The sequence below is a fragment of the Aquarana catesbeiana genome, linkage group LG01, assembly GCF_042186555.1.
Source record: "Aquarana catesbeiana isolate 2022-GZ linkage group LG01, ASM4218655v1, whole genome shotgun sequence".
NCBI classification, from domain to species: Eukaryota; Metazoa; Chordata; class Amphibia; order Anura; family Ranidae; genus Aquarana; species Aquarana catesbeiana.
The window spans coordinates 367,341,751-367,362,891 of record NC_133324.1 but is presented as its reverse complement, the minus strand read 5'-3'; the positions used below and the strand labels follow the sequence as shown (position 1 = coordinate 367,362,891).

The 21,141-nt window shown below is 41.3% G+C and overlaps 1 protein-coding gene across 1 annotated transcript in view; it reads left to right on the top strand.

Annotated features, from left to right (window-relative positions):
- The window catches only part of ERCC6L2 (ERCC excision repair 6 like 2), a 244,036-nt gene that overhangs the window by 138,987 nt on the left and 83,908 nt on the right, over positions 1–21,141 (top strand). The window contains exon 16 of the mRNA XM_073633138.1: positions 13,971–14,919. Coding sequence (XP_073489239.1) covers positions 13,971–14,919 — 949 coding nt within the window. The remainder of the gene's footprint in view (positions 1–13,970; positions 14,920–21,141) is intronic.

Sequence of the window (21,141 nt, the reverse complement as noted above, 5' to 3'; positions counted from 1 at the left end):
TGAAAGTTTGAAGAGTTGTATTATTTTTTATAATAGACCCATAACATGTATTAATGTGCTATAGTCATATGCCATAGCCATAACAGTTCTGTACTGCTGCACCACTCACTAATGATTACGATGTGTCTCCACCACAAGCTAAATATACATGTTTATATGCCCAAAAGAAATGAAAACAGATGAGAAAATTACCATCACTGTCTACAAATTAACTTTCTGACAGATTTGCAGATGTGAGGATATTTGTCTAGATTTTATGTATGTATAAAGTTTTACCACCTCACCCAAGTGACTCATTTACCATAGGATAACTGTATCCCGAGTTACATCACTCATGATGTACTGAGTGGTAAATCATTATAGTTCTGGCAAAATTAGTTGGTTGGAAAACTTGCATCTACTTGTGGAGCCCTCCCTGGGGTGTGGCATGTGGCTAATATCGTTGTGGATTGTGTAACTTTTTACACGTTAAATTAAACATTGACACAGTATATAAATTGTTATGTGTAGCTGGCAGATTTTGTACAAGTATGATAATTACATTCATAAACCAATAGTTATTTAAACTGTTGTAGTTTCTTTAGAGCTAATGTATTGGGATTTGTATTTTTTTTTCAGGTATGATGGGCTAAAAAATATTATTATTGAAAACATTTTTGTAATTTTTGTAGTTTGGTAAATATGAAATGGTGCATAGGAAAGTTTTGTATTTTCACATGTAGATACCTTAGATTGAGCTCTCAGCCCTTTTTCACATTTTTGAGCTTCTCCTTACATAATGTTGAAAAAAACGCTGTTGTTTACAGAGGTCTATAATTCAAGCTGAAAATTGTATAGGAACATTTTGTATTTTCACATGTAGCCTTAGATTGAGCTCTCAGGTCCTTTTCACATTTTTGAGCTTCTCCTTACATACTGTTGAAAAAACCCTGTTGTTTACAGAGGTCTATAATTCAAGCTTAAATTTGCACACAAGTTAATGAATCAGAGCATGACTTATCCTGCTGCCCCTACCCCTCTATAAAAGGTTGTAAAAAGAGAGTGTCTATTAAAGTGTTACACAGAACATGGAAATGCAATCATTTTAGTAAATATAAACTGCTAAATACATTTTATGTTTTTTTTCTTCAGCAGTATATAGCAGTCTTGTGACTTCTATCAGTGTCTGGTTAAAGCTTGTAGGAGGAGTTTTCATTCTCCCATTTATGTCCGATAAGGATGCAGGACCCCTGACCCTTTGTCTGGACAGTGCTGATTGACCCTGTGCTGATCACATGCACTCTCCCAAGAAAAAAAAAAAAAAAAACTCTCTAGCAATACACCCCAAACTGAGCATGTGCAGCTTGTCCCCAAGCTTTGTACTATCAGGAAATGATTACGGGACATGGAAGAAGGGGAGGTTTAGAGGAGATAGGATCAAACAGCATTTTTACAGAATGCAGCGGATTAACCCCTTAGGTTCCACAGTGAGTAGAACTTTACTGCATATACAGACTAATTTTACTGTTGTGGGTTTAGTAAAACTTTAATAAAATCTATAGTGCCTTTGGAATCCTTGGAAAGATAAATGGCAGAGCTGAACTGAAATGTAACATATAGCGGTTTATTTACTAAAGCTGAAGAGTGAAAAATCAAGCTTGCTTCTGCATAGAAACCAATCAGCTTCCAGGTTTTATTACCAAAGCTTAAAGTGATTGTAAAGGCTTGATTTTTCTTTTTTCTTTTAAAATAACATACATGTTATACCCTTATACCCTTATACCCTTATATTCCCTTCTCTGTGCAGTTGGTTTTGCACCTCCTCTTATTGAGTGACGCTCAGCCAGCAGCCTGCTACAGGGGACACCTGAGCTGAGTCAGAGCTCCGTGTATCCATTCAGACACGGAGCCCTGACCTGGCCCCACCCCTTCTCTCCCCTGATTGGCTGACTGATTTTGATTGACAGCCGCGGGAGTCAGTGGCACCCCTTCTGTGTCTCAGCCAATCAGGAGGAGTCTCTGGGACAGCTAAGACACTTATGGACATCACTGAGATAGGAGAGAGAAGGGGCTCAGGTAGGTAATTAGGGGGAAATGGGGACACTGCTACACGCAGAAGGTTTTTTTATCTTAATGCATTCTATGCCTTCTGCCTTTACATCTCCTTTAATTGAACAACCTGAAGTTAGAAGCTGATTGGCTACCATGGACAGCTGCACCAGAGTCTGAGTGCTCCAGTTTTAGTAAATCTACCCCAGAGTGTACACAGAAAAGTCAATCAGTATTACATTCCCAGATTTAAAAGTATTTGTATGGCTAAAAGTTTTTTTTTATTAGTTCTAGAAGGAAGGGTTAAAACCCGTCTGTTTATTTTCTGCTGTTTGTGTCTCATTCTTGTCCCAGAGACAACACCACAGGAAGGGAGAGGAAATCTCTACAAATTGAAGAGAATTTTTCTCTTAGTTTTCACCAAAATAAGTGTTCCAAATGGAATTTTTACCTCCTTTTTTTTTTTTTGCAGTGCCCATTGTAAAATTTTGGATTTCCTGTCACTTTCCATTTCAATATCCATGGTCACCAGGACAAATGGAGAGGGCAAATCCACCTAGCATGAACCAAGACAGCAATACAACTTTACAGGGGCTCTAATTCTTTCATACCCTTTGTGCCGGTTCACACTAGACGCGGCACGACTTGCAGGTCGCCTCACCGAGGCGACCTGCACACGACTGCCGGGGCGACTTGCAAGACGACTTCTGTATAGAAGTCTATGCAAGTCGCCCCCAAAGTAGTACAGGAACCTTTCTTCTAAGTCGGAGCGACTTGCGTTGCTCCGATTAGAACGGTTCCATTGTACAGAACGGGAGGCGACTTGTCAAGCGGCTAGGTCGCCTGACAAGTCGCCCCTGTGTGAACCGAGCCTTTTTGAAACTAAAAAATATAGCAACAGATACAACACGTGTAAATTGTTCATATAAATATTGTTTAATATAAAAAACATTCAGAAAATATTAGTGCCCTCTGAAAAAATGAGAACCTAGTTAAGACTAGGATTTATGTTTTTATACCTCCTGTGACTCAATCAAATCTCTGTTTAGAAGCATAACTGTCATGTTTGAATTAAACACATAATTGGATCAATTACTATTGGCAACCATTCCACTTTAGCTCCAGTTTTCATAGACAAGCCCCAATAGATTTCAGAAACCTGCACTGTCTTGGCCCTCTCAAAGAAAGTGTGATTGGTGCATGCAGATTGTGTCAGACTGTGCAATAGCAATACTTCCAAAAGGGCAGCTAATGTGCAAAACTCAAAGCCATCATCTTGCCTCAGCAAAGTAGAATTGTCCATGTAAATGGCTTCCCTTAAAAGGGAACTGAAAACTTTTTTCAAAAGTAAAAATTGAAGATAGACAGGGTAAGCAATACACTCCCATCAGTTGTCTTGCATTGTACTTTAATGTTGGTTGGCAGATCCAGCCTGTTAAGAACAGAAGATGCTCTTTGAGGGGAACGTCTCTGAGGATTCTTTGGATGTGCACAAAAAAGGTGATGGGTGGCAAAATCATACTTTTACCCAGGAAACAGAAGATGAGTAAAATGGGCTATATCTAGTTTTTTTTTCTTCCTCCAATGTACTTTCTTGGCCCCTATGCTGAGGGACTTATAAAAAGCTATGGCCCAACTGGTGGCGCTGGAGGTTGTGGCTCTGTTTTCACACCAAAAGAGATTTCAATGATTTTATTCAAACCTGTTCATGGTTCCCAAGCCAGAAGGGACTGTCAGTGGTGGAATATCATTATTATCAGTTTGTGACCCTCCCCTTTGGACTGGCTACAGCTCTCCCAAGTTTTCACAAAGGTCTGGTGCAGGCCTTGTTGTGTTCCCAGGGGATCTGCTACCTGGAAAACCTCCTTCTACAAGAGAGGTCAGCAGGGGTATTGTCGGAGAAAATTCATATGAGGATTCTGGTCTTGCAGAGATTTGGATGGACTCTGAATCCAAAAGTCAGTTCTAGAACTGGTTTATCTGTGTCTGATTCTTGACACACCCCAAAAAAAGGTATTGCTGTCTCAGGTGAAGGTTCTCACCCTTCAGGCACAGGCTCAGAACCTCTGGATGACTGAGAACCCCTTGGTGAGGGAGTCCATAAATGTTCTGGGGATCATGGTGGCCTTAAAGCAGTGTCATGTGCTCAACGGCATTCCAGACCTCTAACATAAAACATTCTGTCATCCTGGAACAGGTCAAATGACCTATACGTCTGTCGGCCAGAACCAAAAATTCTCTGGCTTAGTTCATTTCCAGCCCGGTTCTTGAACAGGTCAAGTCCTTCTTCCTGCTGATTTAGACCATCCTCACTACAGATGTGAACCTAACAGGATGGAATGGGGTATTCGGGACCACCGCAACTCAAGGAACCTGGACTGCATGGGAGTCTCCATTCTCAATCAGTATCCTGGAGCTGTGAGCAGTTTATCTGTTTCTGCTGCACTGGACACACCTCTAGCTTTGAGTAATGTGAAGGGGGAGGTCTCGAACTTGACCATTTTATTCCAGGGTCTCCTAGCCTCTCACTGTCTAGTGCATGCCTTTGTGCAAGGGGTTACTCATATTGCTCCACTTCATTGGATGCCAGTGTTACCCTATCACTTTTGGTCCTTCAAAGCTGTCTTTTGAATCGGTCTGGGAGGTTAACTTGTTGGATCTTACTAGTAAGGTGGTTTTCCTTACCACTGCAAGAAGGGAATCGGAGCTGGCTGCTCTGTCTTGTAAACAGCCCATTTTTGAGTTGTGCAAGGACAAGGTGACGTTGTGACCGAACACTTCTTTTTTTTTTACCTATATGATCTTGATGTTTCACTTAAACAAGGATATTGTACTACCTTCGCTTTGCTTGTGTGCTCGAATAAGCCATGTTTATTTGCTTTTTGCTGTGTGAGTGGACTTCTTAAAGTAAAACATTTTAGATTTTAAAAAGTTTTTCTTTTCTCTGTTTTACACATTTTAATTCTAGATATGTGTTAAATGCTAGTATAAGATTGATGCAATGGCAGAGCAGTTTCCCACACTTATTGTTGTATACTGGCTCTTTTCATTACTTCCAACTTTAACTTTAGCGGTTTTACAGTGCCTGTTAACTCGCATTAACATACTCATGACTCAGTCATGTTATTCTTTTTTATAAATAACATTATTGCTTTCAAATGCATTTATTATTTTAGCACACAAAAGGTCCACTCCAAAAAAATAAAATAAAGGTGAGAATCAAAGAACCTTTGTAACTGCCTGTTGTTCCTAGATTGTAAAGTTTATAATGAGTTTTAGTGATGTAATTCCTCATAGGAGATTACACGCTGTGTTAAACCCACATAAACTTTACTCTAGTGCTGTGCTTGGTACATTATTCTTTAGGGAATATGTTTTGTATATGTCTCTCATGCTTAGAAAGAATGGTACTTTGTTTTAACTGCTTCAAGAGCTGAGTGACCTGAAGCATATTGCTGCTAGCATGCCTTCTACTTTACTACAAGTGCCTCCGTTCCAAGCAGTCACCAAACTCTTCACTGTTTAAAACATTATAAAATGTGCCTGTTAATTACTTATCAGTATGATGTCTGGCTTCGAAGTCATTGAAGCTTTGGCCCACCCCTGCTGTATGTTTTTCTTACAAATAACTTGATTATGTAGTGTTTTGGCCCTTGCATGTTGTTTAGTTTGAAAAGTCATATAACTTGAAAAGTTGGAAGAGCACATGCAGAATGAATTATTCCATGCTATAAATCAAACTACTTGCCAGGGACCTTGATTGGATGAAAAGCCCTTTATGCTCAGAAACAACAATTTGTATATCTTTTTGCATATAAGACAGTTTCTGCTTGTGAATGTGGTTGTTTCTAGGTACATTTATGTTGACATATTACATATCCACTAAATCCGTTAAGACAGAGGTGATGGAATTTGTGCTGCATTCCATAATGCAGACATACTTTGCAAAATGATTTCCTTTTGTTCAATTCATTTCAAGATAAAAACAAAGTAGCATACAGATTCCATGAGAATAAAATTATTTCCATGTCCAAGATTTTATGGTTTGTATCTGTTAACATTGCCTATATGTTTATTTCTTCAGTAATAAATTGTTACAGATAGCTAGAAGTCATGTGGATATTACATAGGTAATAATTATTCTACATTTATGTCTATAACCTAGACATGTGTGGTATGTAAGATGTATCTGCCTATGTAAGCAGAAGTATACTTTTCCTGCCTTCTAGTGTCATTATGTGTGTGCATGCAGAGGCAAGAAGACCAGTGAATTTATTTAGCACTTTGCTCAGTAAATAAAAAGTGGTATTGTGTGTTATATGCAATGCTCAGTTGCGTGTATAGTAGCGTTTGGAAATGTAACTTTATTAGAATTAGTAACATGTCAAAAGTTATGAGCACTATTAAAATATATCTGTATTAAGATGGTATAGGGATTTTGTATTTTTGCTAAATTCACTTTTTGTATTTTTGTGAGCCTGTAGGTAGCAGTGGGCTGTAGTCTTCCTACCTGTAACTCAGCACAAGTGATCTCCAAACATAGAGTGTGTCTTGTTTATGACATTTTTTCTTAGCAAGTTCCAGCAGGGTGTTCTAGAGAGGTATTCTTTTAAGAATATTTAATGACATATATTAAGAATGTGTAAAGACCTAGCCTATCTGCAGCCTTGGGTGCCCTGGTGATGCATGCTGGGAAAACTGTTAAATATTTGGTACACTTCTGGTTCTGCCTCTTCCCCCATGGGCTTCTTCCCTGTGAAGATTTCACTGTTAAAGGGCAGTCCTTTCTTCTAAACTTTGGGCCTAGGAGTTGGAAAGAAGCCTCCTCCTGGGAGGTATTCCTGAAAATGCTGTCTGCTATAGTTATGCTGTGTACACACGGTCGGACTTTCCGACAACAAATGTTCGATGTGAGCTCGTTGTCGGAAAGTCCGACCATGTGTATGCTCCATCAGACATTTGCTGTCGGAATTTCTGACAAACAAATGTTTGAGAGCAGGTACTTGGAATCAAGCAGAAGAGCCGCACTGGCTATTGAACTCCATTTTTCTCGGCTCGTCGTACGTGTTGTACATCACCGCGTTCTTGACATTTGGAATTTCCAACATTTGTGTGACCGTGTGTATGCAAGACAAGTTTGAGCCAATATCTGTCTGAAAAAAATCCATGGTTTTGTTGTCGTAATGTCCGATCGTGTGTACGTGGCGTTAGAGTGTCTGGCCTAGAAGAAACCTGTTGTGATTGTCTGTACCATAAGCGTTGTGGTGAGTGGGAAGTATGAACCTTTCCATATTGTCCTGCCCTGGAACATAAAGAATAGACTACTATTTGAGCCTCATTTGCCAGCTAGTCAAAGCTTTATAAATAGTCTGTGTTAAGAAGGTAAAGAGAGCAACTTTACCAAAGATGAGGGATTAAGACCCTAGTTTGAGACTAACCATTTTTGGGGGGTTATTCTTATCTGCTCCTCACTCTCCTATCAATGTTGCAGTTAGAAATGAAGTAGTCCTTGTTATCAGCTTACTGAAGTGACTGTTACCTATCATTTTTACAACCTGAGAAAAAAACACACCTAGTTGCTATTTACTCTTCAACTTTTGCAGAAACTGATGAAATAAGGAAAGAAAGATGTTAAGGGCATAATCAAAAAATCCTTTAAACACTGTTCTGGCACTTCTGTTGACCACTCCACTTCCATGTGCATGGAAGCAGACGCATGTGTGACCATAAGTTTTGCAGAACTTCTTCATCACAGTAAAGCCAGACATACATGAATTGAAATTCGGATGGTTCAGCAAGCACCGTCTGACTTCTGTAAACCAGCCATTTGGATTTCCCCCACTTGATCAGCGCTGAAGGCTATAACCAGCAGCGTTGATCAGTGTATTCTGATGTCTGGGAAGTCTCCTGGCTGTTAGAATACAAAGACACAACAAGGAGGATTCCCCCATCCAAGTAGAGTGTGTGGAGGGACAATCATTTTTTTTTTTTTTTTTTTTTCAACCCATTGGTTAAACGAAAAAAAAAAATCACTAAGTGTTAGGGGGGCTGCTATACACAGAAGGCTTTTTATCCTAATCCATAGAATGCATTAACCACATCAATACTGGGCACTTTCACCCCCCTTCCTTCTCAGGCCAATTTTCAGCATCCAGCGCTCTCGCATTTTCAATGACAATTGTGCAGTCATGCTACGCTGTACCCAAATGAAATTTTTATCATTTTGTTTGCACAAATAGAGCTTTCTTTTGGTGGTATTTATTCACGACTCCGTTTTTTATTTTTTGTGATATAATCGAAAAAAGAGCGGAAATTTGGAAAAAAAACAAAATTTTCTTTATTCTATTTGAAAAGAAATCCAATAAAATCAAATTTTGTCATAAATTTAGGCCAAAATGTATTCTGCTACATGTCTTTGGTAAAAAAAAATCCCATTAAGTGTATAATAATTGGTTCATGTGATCACGGACAGATGTACGCAAATGATCACGTACAGATGTGCGCAGGTGATCACGGACATATGTGTGCAGATAATCATTGGGACATGTGATTTTACTGGGACATATGTGGGGGACAGATGTTTTTACTATGTATTTTGGGGAAATGTGTTTTGGGGACATGTGTTTTGGGACATTGTGTTTTACACTGTGTGTTACTATGCTGGTGATCAGTGTGTAAAAAACAGCACATATACACTGATCACCAGCCGGCTGTCCTCTCCTCACCGACAACTAATGTGTGAGGAGAGCTGATCGCCTAGCAACCGGCTCTCTGTTTACATCACATGACAGCTGTGATTGGACACGACCGTCATGTGATCAGGAGGGCCAATCGCAGAGCCCTCCTGCCGATCTGAGATGCGCCGTGTCCGGGTAACACAAGCGCATCGGGATCATGCCGAGCGCGATCCCCTCCTTCTGAGGGACGTTCCTGAACGTCCACTCAGGAGAGAGCGCCCACCTGGCCGTACATATGCAGTAACCGGGTGGGAAGTGGTTGAGATAAAAAAACCTTCTGCCTTTACAACTCCTTTAACTACTTCCCACCCAGCGAATGTACATAAATGGCTGGGTGGGTGCTCTCTCCTTCTGAATGGATGTTCATGTACGTCCCTCAGAAGGAGGGGGATCGCGGGCCCGTGCAGCGGTGCGATCCTGATGCGCTCGTGTCACCCGGACATGGCGCATCTCCGATCGGCAGGAGGGCTCTGTGATTGGCCCTTCTGATCACATGACGGCCGTGTCCAGTCACAGCCATCATGTGATGTAAACACAGAGCCGGTTGCTAAGCAATCGGCTCTCCTCTCCTCACACAGAAGTTGTCGGAGAGGAGAGGGGATCGCTGCTGCCGGCCAGTGATCAGTGAGTATGAGCTGTTTTTTACAGCTTTTTACTCACTGATCACCAATCTAGTGTCACCACACAATGTAAAACACACATATCCCCACACAATGTCCCCAAAACACATGTCCCCAAATAATAAAAACACCTGTCCCCCACATATGTCCGACTAAAATCACATGTCCCAATGATTATCTGCACACATATGTCCGTGATCACCTGCGCACATCTGTACATGATCATTTGCGTACATCTGTCTGTGATCACACAAACCAATTATTATACACTTAACAGAAATTTTTTTAACAAAAACATGTAGCAGAATACATTTTGGCTTAAATTTATGACAAAATTCGATTTTATTGGATTTCTTTTCTGACTCTATAGATTCAGTGCCTAATTGTGTATAAAAAGTAAATGAAAGTCCACAGGATCATCAATTGAATGATCAGTTGATCCCATATGGATAGGTGTCCATTTAATTATCCATCGTGGCAGGTTATTCCAACACACCAAATGTGCACCTCCACCACATAAAAGACACGCTTACCAGATGGCAAGTTTGAAAAGCTTGCGGCTAATACCCACCCAGGGCCTTTATCCTGAGGAGAAATCAGATGCCAGCTCTAGGACGGATCTCACTCTGTGCGGGAAAAGGCAAACAGACATCTTGATACTCTCGCAAGGACCAAGGAGTCACCTCAGCATTCAATGGACAATGCGCATGGATACCCAAAAAGAAAAACTCGCTATAGTGTAAAACCAACTACACCTTTAATGGTAAAAAATAGTATTGCACTTACAGCAAAGAGCAGATCCAGTATCTCACAAAAGTGAATACACCCCTCACAATTTTGTAAATATTTTATTATATCTTTTAATGTGACAACACTGAAAAAATGGTACTTTGCTACAATGTAAAGTAGTGAGTGAACAGCTTGTATAATAATGTAAATTTGCTGTCCCCTCAAAATAACTCAACACACACCCATTAATGTCTAAACCGCTGGCAACACAAGTGAGTACACCCCTAAGTGAAAATGTCCAAATTGGGCACAAAGTGTCAATATTTTGTGTGACCACCATTATTTTCCAGCACTGCCTTAACCCTCTTGGGCATGGAGTTCACCAGAGCTTCACAGGTTTCCACTGGAGTCCTCTTCCACTCCTCCATGATGACATCACGGAGTGGGTGGATGTTAGAGACCTTGTGCTCCTCCCCCTACAGTTTAAGGATTCCCCACAGATGCTCAATAGGGTTTAGGTCTGGAGACATGCTCGGCCAGTCCATCACTTTTACCCTCGGCTTCTTTAGCAAGGCAGTGGTCATCTTGGAGGTGTGTTTGGGGTCGTTATCATGTTGGAGTACTGCCCTGCAGTCCAGTCTCCAAAGGGAGGGGGTTCATACTCTGCTTCAGTATGTCACAGTACACGTTGGCATTCATGGTTCCCTCAATTAACTGTAGCTCCCCGTGCCAGCAGCACTCATGCTGCCTCAGACCATGACACTCCTACCACCATGCTTGACTGTAGGCAAGACACACTTGTCTTTGTACTCCTCACCTGGTTGCCGCCACACCCGCTTAACCCCATCTGAACCAAATAAGTTTATCTTGGTCTCATCAGACCACAGGACATGGTTTCAGTAATCCATGTTCTTAGTCTGCTTGTCTTCAGCAAACTGTTTGCGGGCTTTCTTGTGTATCATCTTTAGAAGAGGCTTTCTTCTGGGATGACAGTCATGCAGACCAATTTGATGCAGTGTGCGGCGTATGTTCTAAACACTGACAGGCTTACCCCAACCTCTTCAACCTCTGCAGCAATGCTGTCAGCACTCATACGTCTATTTCCCAAAGACAACCTCTGGATAAGACGCTGAGCATGTACACTCAACTTCTTTGGTTGACCATGGCGAGGCCTGTTCTGAGTGGAACCTGTCCTGTTAAACCGCTGTATGGTCTTGGCCACCGTGCTGTAGCTCAGTTTTAGGGGCTTGGCGATATTCTTATAGCATAGGCCATCTTTATGTAGAAAACAATTCTTTTTTTTCAGATCCTCAGAGAGTTCTTTGCCATGAGGTGCCATGTTGAACTTCCAGTGACCAGTATGAGAGAGTGAGCGCGATAACCAAATTTAACACACCTGCTCCCCATTCACACCTGAGACCCTGTAACACTAATGCCCCGTACACACAATCAGATTTTCCGACGGGAAATGTTGGATGTGAGCTTGTTGGCGGTAAGTCCGACCGTGTGTATGCTTCATCGGACTTTTGTTGTCGGACTTTCGACCAACAAATGTTGGCTAGCATGCTTTCAAATTTTCCTCCAACAAATGTTTGTTGTCGGACTTTCCGATCATGTGTACACAAGTCCGTCAGACAAAAGTCCAAAGTACAAGCAAGCATGCTCGGAAGCAGAAGTGGTCGGTCTTGTAAACTAGCGTTTGTAATGGAGAATTAACATTTGTGACGTGGCAAATTATGAAATCTCCAAATGCAGCTTTGCTGGTGATACTGATGGAGTTATTGCAAACGAATTTTCAAAGGCTTTTTTTCTAGTGATATCAAGAATAATATTATTATGTTTTTTTTTGTTTTTTTTTTTTTAATTTGTGCAAGTTACCACAACACCATTATCCCGTAGTTTATAAGAACAAAGATACAACTATGTTGGTGTCCCTTGTCAATTTTACATTGTACTTATTAAAATTTAACTGCCTACTCCCAAACTGTCATTTGAAGTAAAACACATAGCCAAGTATTATTCTACACAAATTTTTTTTATTGTGCATTAAAAAAAGAAAACAAATAAAATTAGACATGCTATCTGCCAATAGAACTTAACCAAAAAGTGCATTCTATGCATCCAGAAATATAGAAAATTAACCAAATCAAATCATTAGTCAACAAAAAAAATGTCAAAGCAATAACTCCAAGGCCAATAATAAATAACACGTTATCTCCTCCGATTCCGCAACATGGCTGGTTGACGAACGGCCATTCAGAAACGAAATGAAAAGCATGAATCAACACTCACCAAACTTTAGCGCCCAAAGTGTGGCGCTAAAGAGCTGAAAAACCACGTCGTACGTCACTACGTTCGTAATTGTTGGCCAACATTTGTGTGACCGTGTGTATGCAAGACAAGTTTGAGCCAACACCCTTCGAACAAAATTTCACGGTTTTATTGTTGCAAAGTCTGATCGTGTGTACGAGGCACTACGAGTCACATGACACCGGGGAGGGAAAATGGCTAATTGGGCCCAATTTGGACATTTTCACTTAGGGGTGTACTCGCTTTTGTTGCCAGCGGTTTAGACGTTAATGGCTGCGTGTTGAGTTATTTTGAGGGAACAGCAAATTTACACTGTTATACAAGCTGTTCACTCACTACTTTACATTGTAGCAAAGTGTCATTTCTTCAGTGTTGTCACATGAAAAGATATAATAAAATATATACAAAAATGTGAGGGGTGTATTCACTTTTGAGTGATACTGTATAAAAGCAAGGAATAAAAAGCCGGCCGGCTTGCATAAACCACCCGTCCTTCCTGGATCGAGGTGACATCAGCACGTCCCTCCTCCCGACGCATTTCGTCACAAGTTGAAGTCATCCTGGGACCCCTAAATAAGGAGTTTCCCTGAAGAAAATGTTGCTTCTTGGGTATACAAGCAGGGCTGAAAAGTTCTCGTCCCGACTAAAAGGAAATGAGCTAGAGCAACACAAATTGCCTGCTATGCGACATATTCTCCCCCAAGTTCTAATCTCTGTGCCTCCTAGTCTGCAAAGTCAGAAAAGTATGACTTCAACCCTATAATATTCTTTATCCATTTTAGCAATGCTGTTAGGGTTGGTTGACACTAGGAATTGCTCAGGAACGCATTGCCCAGTGTGATTCACATGCAGTTCAGCGTGGTGCAATTTGAGCCCATTCCTTTTGAATGAGCTCAAATTGCACAGCACCAAAAGTAGTGCATGCTCTACTGTTGGAAGCTCTCTGCAACCAGATTGCATGATACATCTGTGCCGTTTCATCTGGTGCAGACAAAAGCACTGCATTTGCAACCTGCGTTTGGCATGTCAGTAACTTAACATTGACACCTGCTGCAGATCACAACTGCAGTGTGTTTTGAACACTGATTTCTGGCACCACATTCTTGTGTGAATGGGGTCTTAAAAGTAGCTTTATGTTAACATTTTATTATAGGTCCACTATTTAATTTTCAAATATTAAGTATTATCATTTTTTTTTCTTTGTAATTACAGTGTCATGTTTTTTCTTCTTGATTTGTAATTACAGTGTCATGTTTTTTCTTCTTGATTTGATGAATTGAAGGCTTAGCACCCCCCAGATTTAGTCCCAATAAAGTAGCAATATTTTGAAGACCCTAACATTTTCCAGTGTGACAATAACATTTTGCTATCAGCAATGTTAAGGTGTGGGTAAAATCTTTCCATACTGATGTGATGAAAGTACTGTGAATGGACACTGTTACTTTGGCATAGACACGTTGGAGTGGATTGAATCCATGTTTCAGACTGAGTTTATTGAATATGTGTTTGAGTTTTCAGTCATATTTATTGACTTTTCTCCTTTCAGGATGAAGATATAGAGAAAGATGAGAAGAACCGTAAATCCGATTATCAATTTCAGAAGGAGGGCTTTGATTTCAGTAGTGATAGTGATGCTGAAATAAATGATGATTCAAGGAGAAAAAATAACCCCTCTGCAGGTGCAGACCGTGGTAAACAGCTTACCTTACAGCAATTTGGTTTTTCAAGGTTGCTTGAGGGAGCACTTGGTAATCAAGACAAGAAATCTGACCTTTCAGAAAGTCCTCCAGCTGAAGGCAAGCATTCTAAAATAAAAAGCAACAATGCTTATAAAGCTTGCAAGTTCAAAAAAAGCTCAGAAGTTACTGGAAAAAAAAGAGGAAGTGGTCATTTGGACCTGAATATATCATCTGATGAAGATGCAGAGCCAGTAGTGAAAAACAAAGGGCAGATTTTAGAAGATGTCATGGAGACTAACAGCAGCTCAGATGAAAGTGATATTATTTTTCCCACCCAAGCCAATAAAAGCGATTTATCCATAAAATCTTCCACACATGAAAGAGCCATGCCACAATCTGATGAATCATTGGGTTCAGATTTTGAATGTGACAATCCAGAGAAGAGAACAAGGAACTTAGACTCTGGCAGTGACTTTATTAGTGATGAGTCTGATGACATTGCAATACCATCTATACCTAGCTTTTCAAAACAAAAAAACACTTCATATACCAGCAGATGTGATATAGAGAAAAATTCACAGGTAATAGATGCTTTTTCTTCATCTGAGGATGATGACCTTCATGACAGCAAAATGTGTCCTCATCATCCTGAGAAGACAAGCAAAACCACAATGTATGACGATTCAAACAGATCAACTAAAAGATTTAAGTCAATAGTTCATAGAAAATACTCCAGAACAAGTAGAGATGACAGTGATGCTGATATTAGACCTGTCAGTCAAAAGGAAATTCGGGGGTCTTTGGATGGAATTTTAGGTAAGTGCTTCATAGACTTATACATAGGCTATCTGGGGGGAAAAAGCATACTGATTACACTTCATTGTCTTGTGAGTATATATACACTGTCTGAAAACACATACATATAATACATCTTGTTCTTATATAGTTGCCTGAATTCAGACCTGATGTACTTCATGGCCTTATACATATTGGCTGCCTGCACATACTGACCAATTAAACTTTATGGTCTTAAGTATGTTGGCTGCCTGGACGTATACAATATGCTTCACGATCTTCTGTATATTAGCTGCCTGATAATAGACTGCAGCAGCTGGGATATTAACAATACATTTTAAAAAGTAAAGGCCTCATCTCATTTTAGGTTGGACAAAGATGTTGTTGCATGACCTGTTTACAGGGATTACGATTAAGCCGCAAAGAGGGTTATTTACTAAAACTGTAGAGTGTAAAATTTGGTGCAACTCTGCATAGAAATCAATCAGCTTCCATGTTTTATTGCCAACGCTTAATTGAACAAATTTAAGTTAGAAGCCGATTGGTTACTATGCATAGCTGCACCAGATTTTGAGTGCTCCAGTTTTAGTAAATCTCCTCCAAGGTGACAGGGGACTGTATTTTTGGTGCATGCATATAGGCTATTTAACCACTTGACGACCGCCTCACGCCGATGTACGTCGGCAAGGTGGCACGGACAGGCAAAATCACGTACATGTACGTGATTTGCCTTCCGCGGGAGGGGGGTCCGATCGGACCCCCCCCCCCCCCCCGGTGCCCGAGGCGGTCGTCTGTTGTCCCACGGCGATCGGAGGTGAGGGGGAGGCCATCCGTTCGTGGCCCCCCCTCGCGATCGCCGCCGGCCAATCGAATCATTCCTTTGCTGCTGTATGCTAAACAGCAGCAAAGGAAATGATGTCATCTCTCCTCGGCTCGGTAATTTCCGTTCCGGCCCGAGGAGAGAAGACAGGTATGTGAGTGCACAACACTACACACACACAGTAGAACATGCCAGGCACACAAAACACCCCGATCCCCCCCCAATCACCCCCCCTGTCACAAACTGACACCAGCAGTTTTTTTTTTTTTTTTTTTCTGATTACTGCATTGGTGTCAGTTTGTGACAGTTACAGTGTTGGGACAGTTAGTATTAGCCCCCTGTAGGTCTAGTATACCCCCCTAACCCCCCCTAATAAAGTTTTAACCCCTTGATCACCCCCTGTCACCAGTGTCGCTAAGCGATCATTTTTCTGATCGCTGTATTAGTGTCGCTGGTGACGCTAGTTAGGGACCTAAATATTTAGGTTCGCCGTCAGCGTTTTATAGCGACAGGGATCCCCATATACTACCGAATAAATGTTTTAACCCCTTGATGGCCCCCTAGTTAACCCTTTCACCACTGATCACCATATAACTGTTACAGGTGACGCTGGTTAGTTTGTTTATTTTTTATAGTGTCAGGGCACCCGCCGTTTATTACCGAATAAAGGTTTAGCCCCCTGATCGCCCGGCGGTGATATGCGTCGCCCCAGGCAGCGTCAGATTAGCGCCAGTACCGCTAACACCCACGCACGCAGCATATGCCTCCCTTAGTGGTATAGTATCTGATCGGATCAATATCTGATCCGATCAGATCTATACTAGCGTCCCCAGCAGTTTAGGGTTCCCAAAAACTCAGTGTTAGCGGGATCAGCCCAGATACCTGCTAGCACCTGCGTTTTGCCCCTCTGCCCAGCCAACCCAAGTGCAGTATCGATCGATCACTGTCACTTACAAAACACTAAACGCATAACTGCAGCGTTCGCAGAGTCAGGCCTGATCCCTGCGATCGCTAACAGTTTTTTTGGTAGCATTTTGGTGAACTGGCAAGCACCAGCCCCAGGCAGCGTCAGGTTAGCGCCAGTAGCGCTAACACCCACGCACGCACCGTACACCTCCCTTAGTGGTATAGTATCTGAACGGATCAATATCTGGTCCGATCAGATCTATACTAGCGTCCCCAGCAGTTTAGGGTTCCCAAAAACGCAGTGTTAGCGGGATCAGCCCAGATACCTGCTAGCACCTGCATTTTGCCCCTCCGCCCAGCCCACCCAAGTGCAGTATCGATCGATCACTGTCACTTACAAAACACTTAACGCATAACTGCAGCGTTCGCAGAGTCAGGCCTGATCCCTGCGATCGCTAACAGTTTTTTTGGTAGCTTTTTATTGAACTGGCAAGCACCAGCGGCCTAGTACACCCCGGTCGTAGTCAAACCAGCACTGCAGTAACACTTGGTGACGTGGCGAGTCCCATAAGTGCAGTTCAAGCTGGTGAGGTGGCAAGCACAAGTAGTGTCGCGCTGCCACCAAGAAGACAAACACAGGCCCGTCGTGCCCATAATGCCCTTCCTGCTGCATTCGCCAATCCTAATTGGGAACCCACCGCTTCTGCAGTGCCCGTACTTCCCCCATTCACATCCCCAACCAAATGCAGTCGGCTGCATGAGAGGCATTTTCTTTATGTCCTCCCGAGTACCCCTACCCAACGAACCCCCCCAAAAAAGATGTTGTGTCTGCAGCAAGCGCGGATATAGGCATGACACCCGCTATTATTGTCCCTCCTGTCCTGACAATCCTGGTCTTTGCATTGGTGAATGTTTTGAACGCTACCATTCACTAGTTGAGTATTAGCGTAGGGTACAGCATTGCACAGACTAGGCACACTTTCACAGGGTCTCCCAAGATGCCATCGCATTTTGAGAGACCCGAACCTGGAACCGGTTACAGTTATAAAAGTTAGTTACAAAAAAAGTGTAAAAAAAAAAAAACAAATATATAAAATAAAAAAAAATAGTTGTCGTTTCATTGTTCTCTCTCTCTCTATTCTCTCTCTCTATTGTTCTGCTCTTTTTTACTGTATTCTATTCTGCAATGTTTTATTGTTATTATGTTTTATCATGTTTGCTTTTCAGGTATGCAATTTTTTATACTTTACCGTTTACTGTGCTTTATTGTTAACCCTTTTTTTGTCTTCAGGTACGCCATTCATGACTTTGAATGGTTATACCAGAATGATGCCTGCAGGTTTAGGTATCATCTTGGTATCATTCTTTTCAGCCAGCGGTCGGCTTTCATGTAAAAGCAATCCTAGCGGCTAATTAGCCTCTAGACTGCTTTTACAAGCCGTGGGAGGGAATGCCCCCCCCCACCGTCTTCCGTGTTTTTCTCTGGCTCTCCTGTCTCAACAGGGAACCTGAGAATGCAGCCGGTGATTCAGCCAGCTGACCATAGAGCTGATCAGAGACCAGAGTGGCTCCAAACATCTCTATGGCCTAAGAAACCGGAAGCTACGAGCATTTTATGACTTAGATTTCGCCGGATGTAAATAGCGCCATTGGGAAATTGGGGAAGCATTTTATCACACCGATCTTGGTGTCGTCAGATGCTTTGAGGGCAGAGGAGAGATCTAGGGTCTAATAGACCCCAATTTTTTCAAAAAAGAGTACCTGTCACTACCTATTGCTATCATAGGGGATATTTACATTCCCCGAGATAACAATAAAAATGATTAAAAAAAAAAAAATTAAAGGAACAGTTTAAAAATAAGATAAAAAAGCAAAAAAATAATAAAAAAAAAAAAGAAAAAAAAAAAAGCACCCCTGTCGCCCCATGCTCTCGCGCTAAGGCGAACGCAAGCGGCGGTCTGTCGTCAAACGTAAACAGCAATTGCACCATGCATGTGAGGTATCGCCGCGAAGGTCAGATTGAGGGCAGTAAATTTTGCAATAGACCTCCTCTGTAAATCTAAAGTGGTAACCTGTAAAGGCTTTTAAAAATGTATTTATTTTGTTGCCACTGCACGTTTGTGCGCAATTTTAAAGCATGTCATGTTTGGTATCCATGTACTTGGCCTAAGATCATCTTTTTTATTTCATCAAACATTTGGGCAATATAGTGTGTTTTAGTGCATTAAAATTTAAAAAAGTGTGTTTTTTTCCCCAAAAAATGCGTTTGAAAAATCGCTGCGCAAATACTGTGTGAAAAAAAAAAATGAAACACCCACCATTTTAATCTGTAGGGCATTTGCTTTAAAAAAATATATAATGTTTGGGGGTTCAAAGTAATTTTTTTGCAAAAAAAAAATAACTTTTTCATGTAAACAGAAAGGGCTTTGTCTTCAAGTGGTTAGAAGAGTGAGTGATGTGTGACATAAGCTTCTAAATGTTGTGCATAAAATGCCAGGACAGTTCAACCCCCCCCCAAATGACCCCATTTTGGAAAGTAGACACCCCAAGCTATTTGCTGAGAGGCATGTCGAGTCCATGGAATATTTTATATTGCGACACAAGTTGCGGGAAAGAGACAATTTTTTTTTTTTTTTTTTTGCACAAAGTTGTCACTAAATGATATATTGCTCAAACATGCCATGGGAATATGTGAAATTACACCCCAAAATACATTCTGCTGCTTCTCCTGAGTACGGGGATACCACATGTGTGAGACTTTTTGGGAGCCTAGCCGCGTACGGGACCCCGAAAACCAAGCACCGCCTTCAGGCTTTCTAAGGGCGTGAATTTTTGATTTCACTCTTCACTGCCTATCACAGTTTCGGAGGCCATGGAAAGCCCAGGTGGCACAAAACCCCCCCAAATGACCCCATTTTGGAAAGTAGACACCCAAAGCTATTTGCTGAGAGGTATAGTGAGTATTTTGCAGACCTCAATTTTTGTCACAAAGTTTTGAAATTTGAAAAAAGAAAAAAAAAAAGTTTTTTCTTGTCTGTCTTTATTTTCAAAAACAAATGAGAGTTGCAAAATACTCACCATGCCTCTCAGCAAATAGCTTGGGGTGTCTACTTTCTAAAATGGGGTCATTTGGGGGGGGGGGGGGGTTTGTGCCACCTGGGCATTCCATGGCCTCCGAAACTGTGATAGGCAGTGAAGAGTGAAATCAAAAATTTAAACCCTTAGAAATCCTGAAGGCAGTGATTGGTTTTCGGGGCCCCGTACGCAGCTAGGCTCCCAAAAAGTCCCACACATGTGGTATCCCCATACTCAGGAGAAGCAGCTAAATGTATTTTGGGGTGCAATTCCACATATGCCCATGGCCTGTGTGAGCAATATATCATTTAGTGACAACTTTGTGCAAAAAAAAAAAAAAAAAAGTGTCACTTTCCCGCAACTTGTGTCAAAATATAAAATATTCCATGGACTCAATATGCCTCTCAGCAAATAGCTTGGGGTGTCTACTTTCCAAAATGGGGTCATTTGGGGGGGTTTTGTGCCACCTGGGCATTCCATGGCCTCCGAAACTGTGATAGGCAGTGAAGAGTGAAATCAAAAATTTACACCCTTAGAAATCCTGAAGGCGGTGCTTGGTTTTCGGGGCCCCGTACGCGGCTAAGCTCCCAAAAAGTCCCACACATGTGGTATCCCCATACTCAGGAGAAACAGCTGAATGTATTTTGGGGTGCAATTCCACATAGGCCCATGGCCTGTGTGAGCAATATATCATTTAGTGACAACTTTTTGTAAATATTTTTTTTTTTTTTGTCATTATTCAATCACTTGGGACAAAAAAAATAAATATTCAATGGGTTCAACATGCCTCTCAGCAATTTCCTTGGGGTGTCTACTTTCCAAAATGGGGTCATTTGGGGGGGTTTTGTACTGCCCTGCCATTTTAGCACCTCAAGAAATGACATAGGCAGTCATAAACTAAAAGCTGTGTAAATTACAGAAAATGTACCCTAGCTTGTAGACGCTATAACTTTTGCGCAAACCAATAAATATACGCTTATTGACATTTTTTTTACCAAAGACATGTGGCCGAATACATTTTGGCCTAAATGTATGACTAAAATTTAGTTTATTGGATTTTTTTTATAACAAAAAGTAGAAAATATCATTTTTTTTCAAAATTTTCGGTCTTTTTCCGTTTATAGCGCAAAAAATAAAAACTGCAGAGGTGATCAAATACCATCAAAAGAAAGCTCTATTTGTGGGAAGAAAAGGATGCAAATTTAGTTTGGGTACAGCATTGCATGACCGCGCAATTAGCAGTTAAAGCGACGCAGTGCCAAATTGGAAAAAGACCTCTGGTCCTTAGGCAGCATAATGGTCCGGGACTCAAGTGGTTAAAGAGATTGTTGCCAGACCATAAAGTTTGACCAGTAAATAGAGTTGTCATCTGGGCAGCATGACAAAAGTGTTACGAACGGAATCAAAAATCCTGTGGACAGAAACCTAGTTTTACCTGTTTG